Source organism: Gekko japonicus, unplaced genomic scaffold (assembly GCF_001447785.1).
Source record: "Gekko japonicus isolate JY-2015 unplaced genomic scaffold, Gekko_japonicus_V1.1 scaffold2204, whole genome shotgun sequence".
NCBI classification, from domain to species: Eukaryota; Metazoa; Chordata; class Lepidosauria; order Squamata; family Gekkonidae; genus Gekko; species Gekko japonicus.
In genome coordinates, this window is record NW_015163670.1 from 170981 (window position 1) to 181314 (window position 10334).

The 10334-nt window shown below is 47.0% G+C and overlaps 1 protein-coding gene across 1 annotated transcript in view; it reads right to left on the reverse strand.

Moving 5' to 3' along the window:
- CDC14A (cell division cycle 14A) overlaps positions 1-6893 on the reverse strand; it is a 97765-nt gene extending 90872 nt beyond the window's left edge. Inside the window, exons 1-2 of the mRNA XM_015407747.1 lie at positions 6806-6893; positions 4809-4987 (exon numbers count right to left, since the gene is read on the reverse strand). Coding sequence (XP_015263233.1) covers positions 4809-4987; positions 6806-6893 — 267 coding nt within the window. The remainder of the gene's footprint in view (positions 1-4808; positions 4988-6805) is intronic.
- Positions 6894-10334: the final 3441 nt, after the last annotated feature.

Here is a 10334-nt window from a genome sequence, read left to right on the forward strand (position 1 = left end):
GCCCCCCGTACCTCACCCGGGGGAACTGCGATCCCCCGCGATTCCCCCCGCAATGACCTCTGCTTCTCCTGACACTGATATAAATAACATCCCATTAAGCCTTCATTAAAAAGACATGACATTTTTCTCCAGGCAGTTGGCAACTGAATTTAAAATGCATAAAAAGTCTGATCTTGTGAGCCAGTTTGGTGTAGTGGTTAAGTGTGCGGACTCTAATCTGGGAGAACCGGGTTTGATTCCCCACTCCTCCACTTGCACCTGCTGATGTGACCTTGGGTCAGTCACAAGCTCTGGCACAGCTGTCCTTGAAAAAGAGCAGTTTGTGTCAGAGTTCTCTCAGCCCCACCCACCTCACAGGGTGTCTGTTGTGGGGAGGGGAAGGGAAAGGAGTTTGTAAGCCGCTCTGAGACTCTAAGTGAAGGGCGGGGTATAAATCCAATCTCTTCTTCTTCTTCTTCTGAATAAGTCCCTCCCTGCTTCCTTCCTTTATAACTTCTCCCTCAGAGCATCAGCGTCTGTTTTTGCTGTGACAGGAGTTACATACATTCTTCTGGGGAGATAATGGTGATAGTAACAGCCAAAGCTGTTAGTCCAGCACAAACGAATGCTGGAAGAGATCCCATCTCTTTACACAGAGAGGTTCTGAGACTCTGGATGTTGTTCACAAGTTAGAATTTGTGTAAAGTGTGCAGGTTAAAAAGAAAAACAGTTATAAATCATTGAAGACCTCACCTTTTTACAGCTTTCGAAGACATCGATGTCCTTAATGGCAGTTACAGTTGAAGGGAACCATGGTATTCCATAGATCCAGCCCACAGGCAGCCAATCGTGCACAGCCTCACTGCTTCAGGTTCATCTGATTGGTCTTCTTTGACTCTGGCTCACTCATGGTCCAGGTGGATAACTGTTCCACCACAAAATCACCAGTTTGGTATTCTTGATAAGTCAATCGATCAGCGTTCCGGCCAGGAGGTACAAAATCAATGATGTATGGCTTATTCTACATAGATGCACATTTCTGCACAATGCATACATTGTTTTCCTATTTACCTGCATGAGACCTTATCTTTCAAAAATGGTTTCTGTATCTTCTCTTTATCCAGATGTTCTCTATCACTTTTGTGCACTAAATACTTGGTACAGGCGGTAGCCAGTGCTGATGTAATCATTGTGATACCTGTTTTGCTTGTTGAATATATTAGAGTTACCATATTTTGAAAAGCAAAAACGAGGACATATTTCCTGACTGACTACTTCAAACAACTGATCACTATGACAGATTTCATTTTAAATACCCCTACTATTTAAGCTGAAGCTTGCCTCCACTGGGGGTAAGGTAAAGGTAAAGGTTCCCTTGCTCGAAAGCCAGTCGAATCTGACTCTAGGGTTGCGGTACTCATCTCCGTTTCAAAGCCGAAGAGCCAGCGCTGTCCGAAGACGTTTCCGTGGTCATGTGGCCGGCATGACTAAACACCAAGGCGCACGGAACGCTGTTACCTTCCCACCGAAGTGGTACCTATTTATCTACTTGCAATTTCTTGCTTTTGAACTGCTAGGTTGGCAGGAGCTGGAACCAGAGACGGGAGCTCACTCCGTCATGTGGCACACTCGGGTCTCGAACTGCTGAACTACCGACCTTCCACAGCCTGCAGTTCAGCGTCTTAACCACTTGAGCCACCGCTCAACTGGGGGACTTCTTCAGTAGTCTCCCATCCAAGTACTAACAAGTTAGATCTGAGATCCAAAAAGATCAGGCTACCCTGGGTCATCCAGGAGTTGTGTACCCCCGGGCTAGAAGATAGAAATTGATGACAGCTGTTTGGTAGGTGCCTGGAAATTCTACCCCCATTCACTATTTCCATATATAAATATGGGTCAACAGGATTACACAGGAAAATATTTCCCCGAGATTTAGGAGAGGCTATCTAGGATTCTCCTCCCACCCATCCACCCACCCAGTGCATTCATTAAGCAAGCCAAGTCTCAGCAATTTAATCTGCTGTGTAGCATTTAATTTGTAAAAAGATTGGTACCGAGGCTCACGCTTGTAAGGAAGTCCTAGGATACGACAAACAAGCTCTGCTCCTTAATCTCAGGTAAACAAGGACTGCATGTAGCTATCATTTGCTGGTTGAATTTGTATCTTGCTGTTCCTCTGTAAAGCTTAAAGCAATGCTTCAACCTCAGAACAACTTTGTGCACTAAGTCACACCAAGAGATAGATTTCAACCCAGTGAGTATTGTAGCTAAGCAGAGAGATGAATCTGAGTTCCCACATCCAAGACCAACAGTCTAGCAACTATACCACACTGACTTATGGTTGTTCAGTGTTGAAAGAGATGTGTTCTATACACAATTAGAAGCATTCTCTTCTCTGTTCGGATCATAGGATAGCAGTGCCAACTAATGTCAGTGTGGTGTCGTGGTTAAAGTAGTATCTGGGAGACTGAGGTTTGAATCTCCACTCTGCTGTGGAAGCTTACTGGATGTCATTGAGCCAGTCACATGCTCTCATCCTAGCCTAACCTACCTTACAGGGTTTTTGTAAGGATAAAATGGAGAAGAGAACAATGTTAGCTGCTTTGGATCTCCATTGGAGGAAAAGGCAGGATATAAATGAAATAAGTAATTGTTGTTGTTGTTGTTCAGTCGCACAGTCGAGTCCGACTCTTCGCGACCCCATGGACTAGATCCCGCCAGGCCCTCCTGTCTTCCGCTGTCCTCTGAAGTTTGCTCAGTTTCATGTTCGTTGCATCTTTGACACTGTCTAACCATCTCATCCTTTGCCGTCCCCGTCTTCTTTGACCTTCAATCTTTCCCAGCATCAGGGTCTTCTCCAGTGAGTGCTCCCTTCTCATTTGGTGGCCAAAGTATTTGAGCTTCAGTTTCATTATCTGGCCTTCCAGGGAACAGTCAGGGTTGATTTCTTTTAGGATTGACTGATTTGATCTTCTTGCAGTCCAAGGTACTCTCAAGAGTCTTCTCCAGCACCATAGTTCAAAAGAATCTATTCTTCGGCGCTCGGCCTTCCTTATAGTCCAACTCTCGCAGCCATACATGACTACTGGGAATACCATTGCTTTGACCATGCGGATTTTTGTTGGCAGGGTGATGTCTCTACTTTTTATCATGCTGTTTAGGTTCGCCATCGCTTTCCTCCCAAGTAGCAGGCGTCTTTTAATTTCATGGCTGCAGTCACAGTCTGCAGTGATTTGGGATCCCAGGAACGTGAAGTCTGTCACTACTTCCACGACTTTAATACAATAATACAAGAAATAAGTAATACAGAATAATAAACGCAATGCCAATACCTGACATTGATTACTGAAACATTCTAGGGTGAACTGTTGAAATCCTACATGGTAGCTACCAATGCTCCATCTGAGCTGTGGAGTCTTGTGAGCAGAAATTCTACTTTGTGAGCTACTGGCACTAAGGTTCTGAGCAATTGATTTGGCTACCGCATAAATTAGTTTGCTTTGGAGCCATCCCTTCTGAGCTAAGACAAAAATCTGTGAGCTAAAGGCTAAAAACTGTGAGCTAGCTCACACTAACTCAGCTTAGAAGGAACACTGGTAGTTACACAAACCTACCTAAAGGATATGTGGGAACCCACATTTAAACAGTATCGGGAGGGGGGGGGGAGTACTGGTGGGGAGTGAAATATTGCCCTTGTTTACCCAGGCAAATGTATCAATATACTCACTTCACAGGCTTGGAACAAAGTTCAGATTGAAAAGAAGCCAAACTTGCCCCACCTAGGACATATAACATATCTTCCAGCTAGGCTGAGGTCATGAACACTCCTTCTTGGGTGTAGTTGTTCTGCAGTTCCCAAGACCATTTATTTTGAAAGTTTTTGATCTTGCCTCTCTGTATGCTCAAGGTGATGGTTTGGGATGTGTATTACAATGACTGGGGATGAGTACTGTCATATGTACTAGAGAGTAAGTCCCAAGTAATCTAGCACTGGATGGAGTGACATGGCTGTTCGCCTTCAGTGGGGGAAGACATCCAAACTGGTGAGGTCATGTCTCCTCTTGCTCCAGTCAGGGCTATGCAAATTTGTGTAGATTGTATTGATGCAGAGCGAGGCTGACCCTCCAGTTTCGATAGCCCTGCCACTCCAGCAGGACACTTCACCCTAGCTCTGCTTTCTTAGAGAGCCAGTTTGGTGTAGTGGTTAAGTGCACGGACTCTAATCTGGGAGAACCGGGTTTGATTCCTCACTCCTCCATTTGCAGCTGCTGGATGACCTTGGGCAAGCCATAGTTCTGGCACAGCTGTTCTTGAAAAAGAGCAGTTTCTGTCAGAGCTCTCTCAGCCCCACCTACCTCACAGGGTGTCTGTTGTGGGGAGGGGAAGGGAAAGGAGTTTGTAAGCTGCTCTGAGACACCTTTAGGTAGTGAATGGCAGGGTGTAAATCTAATCTCTTCTTCTCTTGCCTTATTGGTATGGAAGATGGAAAAGCCTTGAAGAAAGGCCCCATCACTGGTCTTAAAAAGAAAAAAAAAGACCATTAAGACAAGCCTCTCCTGCCTGATGTTCCAGGCACTGGAGGCTGGCCAACGGCAGATACCTCTATAGCTGCACAAGCTGCCGACGGTGCTGGCAGACCCGAAGCATTGGGTTGTTCCACAGTCGATATCCGGAAAAGCCTGGCAGAGATCTACTGGATCAGAGCCTAGATGCACTCTCTTGGAGTCTCTAACCTTGTTGGTATGGAAGATGGAAAGGCCTTGAGGAAGGGCCCCATTGCCAGTCTTAGAATAGGGAGACACCTGAGGCTTCAGACATTGTAGACTGACCAATGGTGGATGCATCTGCAGTGGCATGGGCAGTTGTTGGAGCTGGCAGACCTGAGGCTTTGGGTCATTCTTAAGCCAGCCTGTGCTGGAAAAGTCTGGTAGAGCTCTACTGGGTCCAAATAACAAGGAGTAGATCACAGTGGGTGGTCTGCCCCATACAGACGTGGAGGCTTCTGGGCCTACAGGGAGCAAGAGGATTGAAACTGAAGGTGAGATCCTCCCCCCGATAAATAGGAGCAGTGGGATAAGGACCTCCAATGTGAACGAGGGGCCGATCCAAGCAGGGGCAGCAGTGCGGCAGAGCAGTTTCCCCTCCTTCAAGCCTCTCTGAGGCCTTTCCCAGTGGGTTGGGCAGTTCAGGAAAATTCCAGTAGGGTGGCCACTCAGGTTTTTTCTACATTTTTTCTGCCCTCTGCAGATTGGAGGACACAGGCCTTTAGTCTGGCCTGGGCCTCCCCCAACCCCGTGCGTATGCAACCAGGAATCATATTGGCCTTTCTGTGGCTAGGACTACCAGGCCAAATGGTGGTTGTGGCTGATCACACCCATAAGTACGCTAGCACTGGTGACATCAGGAGCCTTTGAGAGCTAGTCAAAAGAGATGTTCCCTTTCTCCCTCACCATGTGTGTCAGGCTTGAGTTTGGGGGTGGAGGTGCTCCCTTCATCCATAGGATCTATGGCAACAAGCAGTGAAAAAGAGGAAGGGGAATGGTCAGAAATTTCTCCAAGGACTTTCCTAGAAGAATTCTTCTAGGCATTTCCAGCCGGAACATTTCCAGAGATTAAAAAAAGTGTCTTTTCCTTCTCTTAACTGCTAATTTGCTACAACAGAAAAAACCTAATCATTGGCTTCAACCAGTTTAGATACTAGAGGTTTTAAGAGACCATTCAAAGGGTCCTCAGTTCGTCCATTCCCTGAATTCTTTGATTACGTGCTAAAGGCAGAATGTGCAGTTCCAGGTAATGGCACTTTCTTGCAGGCATAGGAAGAAAGGCCTTCGCCTTTCCAGCAGGAAAGCATGGAAGACTTCAGGTCCCTCTGCTAGATGTTCCAGTGGTAGTCTTACATTCAGAGCAGTTTTGCCTAAGATGTGGACAACGTGTTTAATAATAGTAATGAGACGGCCAGAAGGAATCCCATGAAGCAGCCGCTCTGACAATCTGAGCCCCTGCCGTGCTCTCAAATTTCACCAGGGTCATCATGGTTTGAGCTGATAACCTGCCTCAGAAGCCAGACACTGACCCCTTGATGCTTAAGAGATCCATCCTAAAGACTGAAAGGGTTGCAAAATTTGCAGCAGATGCATCCCAAGAGGCCGTGCAGTTCGGTGCCAGAGCACAGGCTACCAATATAGTGGTTAGAAGGAAGCTATGGCTAAAGCTTTGGAAGGCAGACCCTCTGTCTATTTCAGATTTATCTCCATTGAAAACAAAACACACACACACAAAATGGGAGCAAAAGCATTTTGGGAGCTCCTGCACCTTCGGCTATAGGTCCAGATTCCAGCAGAGACAGTTCCCTCCTAACAAACAGAACAGGAATCAATAAAACAAAGACCAACCACCTGACTTATATGGTTGGGGGTCGACTCCAGCAGTTCCCCCACATCTGAATGGAGCCTATGACTGACCAGTGGGTACTCTCCATCATCTGGAACTAGAAGGGACACAGGATAGAATCCCCCTCCCCATCACTTCTGTGCTTCCCCACTTCCCAAGACAGAATGGAGACATCTTTTTTCTGTTGTGACTTATTCAACATTTAGTGCTCACAGGGGCAGTGGAACCAGTGCCATTAGAACAGCATTTCCATGGGATTGAATCCATTCTATTTGTAGTCCCAAAAAGATCTGGGGACTGGAGAGCAATTCTAAATCAAAGAAAGTTGAAGGTATGGGTAAAGAAGTGTTAGTTCTGGTTTGAATCACTTCACTGCATTCTACAGAGTATTCAGTAGGACAAACACATGATGTCCTTAGAACTTTGAGATGCTTACCTGCATATTCCACCTTCCAGGCTTTCCTTTTTTGATTTTCAGGGCCAGCATTTCCAATACAAGGCCTTACCCTTTCGGCTGGCATCATCTCCGAGGGGGTTTACCAAGGTCCTGGTAGTTCTAATAGCCTATCTACGACAACAAGGAATCCACCTTTATCCTTACCTGGATGATATCCTATGTAGAGCCAAGGAGGCAGAGAAAGTGAGCTAGGACACCACTATTCAGTCTCTTCAGTCACATGGCTGCCTGATCAGTGTGTAAGTAAATAAATAAAAAGTCATCTCACACTCTCCAGAGATATAGTCCACTTAGATGAGGATGGCCAAAGTGTTTCTACCTGCAAAGAAGCAGGTAAAATTGTTGGAAGGGGTGAAAGAAATCTGGCAGAGGTCAGTGGCCCTCATGCACTGATTGACAGTACCGGGACTGATGATGTAGTCCATAGATCTGATTCCTTGGGCCCACTTCCATGCCAGGCCTTTACAATGGGCTCTCCTTACTTATCAGAAGGACATACAACACAAAAAGGGACTACAAATAAGTCAAGATACTGCCCTCCCCTGAAGAAGTCACTAAACTAGTGGTCAAAACCAAATCAGACAAGAGGAGTCGGTTTCCTCCAGCCTCCTTACCTGATGGCAATTACGGACACCAGCAGAAGGGACCAGGGAACACACTGCAAGTATCAGATTGTCCACGGCAGATGGAGCTCGTTGGAAGAAACTTGCTGGAACTTGGGACAATCAAAGTAGCACTGATTGGTTTCCAGAACCAGGGCCAGCTCCAGGTTTTTTTGTACCCTAGGCGAGGTTACCTTCTGGCGTGCCCCCCCCGTGCGCCCACCAATTACAGGGTTGCCAACCTCCAGGCAGGGCTGGGGGGGGTTCGTCTCTGCAGGAGGAGTCCTGATGTAATGGACTTTCTCTTCTCTCTCTCCCCCCCCCTTCACCTGTCAGCAGTTCTCCCGTTTGGACAATGTCTTGGACAGGGGGTGGCTTTGAGAAGAGTGGGAGGAGGGGGAGGGATAAGCCCGAAAGAAGCTCCCCCCCATCCCATCGCATCCCATCTGCTTTGCAATGAGGAAGTGTGCGCCTGCCTGCCTGCCTGCCGCCCCATGTCTGGCTGTCCGTCCATCTCCTGCTGCGGGGGGGGGGGAGGCAGGAGGGGAGGGGAGGAGACTCATACAAGGAGGGAGTCAGGGAGTTGCTGCATCTCCCCATTCAGACAGCACTGCCTCTGGCTCTTCTTGAACCACTGGAGAGTTGGGGGGGAGAGGTCAACTGACATCCCCCCCATCTCGTGCAGATCAAGGCATCGTGGCGCGCAAACATGCGTGCGCTCATGAGAGCCTGGCTGGCTCGATTCCCCCCCCCCCCGCTCTCTTCGAGGTGTCGTTTCTTCTCCTCCCTCCCTCCCTCCCTCGCAGCTGCCCTTCTGGCCTCCAAGTTGGCGCACGTGCACCCGACGACCTCCCGCTCCCAAAGCCCAACACCCGCCCCCTCCGTTTGTCCCTACCTGGCGCACGTGCACCCGACGACCTCCCGCTCCCAAAGCCCAACACCCGCCCCCTCCGTTTGTCCCTACCTGCCGGAAACGTGCAACCGGGCAGGCATCCTCCAGGCCAGACGTGCGGGAAGCCCAATGAGAAAGAGAGAGAGAGAGTTTTCCAGGAGCACCTCCAAAGAGGCCGTTGCAACCTGGTCCACCTTTTATACCTGTGTGAGACACTATAGGTGGGACCAGTTAAAATCTGTGGAAGCTTCATCTGATTGAAAGGTGTGCAACATAATGGTAGAACAGAATAAAAATAAAAATGAGGATCCCACTTAGGTTGTAGCTTGGGCATATAACCATTTTGGATGACTTCCCCCACTGAAGGAGAATGAAACATTGGAACTTACCTGAAAGTTTCTTCTCTTCAGTGGGGTGAAGTCATCCACACCCCACCGCAAAAAAAAAGAAGAAGTCTAGTCGGATGCAAAGTCCACTATGGAGCTGGGCAGTACTAAGGATGGAGGGTCAAACCTTGCTCTGAGCCAATACAGTCTACACAAATTTGTATGGCCCTGCCTGGAGCAAGAGGAGGAGTGGCCTAACTAGTCTGGATGACTTCCCCACACTGAAGAGAAGGGACCTTCAGGTAAGTTCCAATGTTCCACTTTCAAAGTTGTGGCTTGTTTAGCTCTAAGTAAATGTCGATTAAGATCAGGCTGTGCAGCAAGGCCCGTTGATCTCAGTGATCTCTGAAAACACACGATTAAGAATTTGAGGCGTTTACCTGCTGTCCATCTAATGCAATTCATTTCCCCCAGTAACTACATTTCAGGGTCATCATTACACATCTTTATTAGCAGTGTATAAGGATGAAGAAACAGAACAAAAAATGGCATATTAATATAAAAAAGCAGAACACACTGGACTTGGAACAAAAATGTACATTTTGTTATCAAATACAACCGACCTACACAAACACATCTGCAATTGCTGATTCATTGTACAACAGAAATATTTTCGACATAGTAGCATCTTTCCAGCTTAATTTCTTGAAAAGAATATGGGAACAGAAATACAAAATACAAACGTGAAAGAAAGCTTAGCTGAAAGAACAGAAGTAGGAAATTTGGCACCTTAATATGCAGGATTCTGAGCTCAGATTCTACAGCTAAGCATGTCATTGATTTTATTTGATTCTCAAGGCAGCAGCCCCCTCAGCCACCAGTTTCAGATATCTGTAGGCTGCTGAACAAATGCACGCTAGTGATGCCTCACAGCAAAGCACAGTTGAACTCCAGGGGTTACGTTGCTTGCCATGTTGCATGTTCTTATTTTGCAGCCTGCATGGTTGATGTGCCATCTACTGCTTTAAGGGTGCGTCTTATGCAGGCCAGGCCGAGACACTGCCAGCCTTTCAGTATTCTAAACTGTAACATGTCACCAGTATAGCTGATACGCTCTAGATGTGGGTTGCAATCCTACACGGTTATGCATGCTTAATCTTGCTGGTCAGGTCAAAAGATCCACACCAGCATAGCTGGGTGTTTCTTTCTTTACCCAGCAGGTTCCATATGACAAGTAAACTGGGTTTAAACACAGAAGAGATATAACACAGTTGCGTGTTTTTGAAGGAGGGCTCCTGGTGTGAAAAAGTAAGCAAAGAAGCCATGGCTGTGCACACCTGGAACATACACGGTATAGACTCAGGAGGATCCCAGATCTTGGCTTCAGTGAAGTGCATGCAACTGAGTAAAGGATTGCAGCCCTAGAAACAGAAATAGGACTATGGAAACCAGAATGCTATGAAGGACATTAGCATTTTTATCATTACAAAAACAGACAGGGGAGGATCCTTGGGTTAGGCATGCTGCCTCTTCCTTCTTCCTGTTTCACACACAGCTCTACAATGACAGATTTGCAGTTTAAGAGTTTGGAGTTCTCTCCAAGCCACAAACTATGGTTTCTTTCTTTCTTCCAAATCTGAATTACAAGCCAGGATTAAATCATGGTTTGTAGCCTTGGTTTGGAGGGC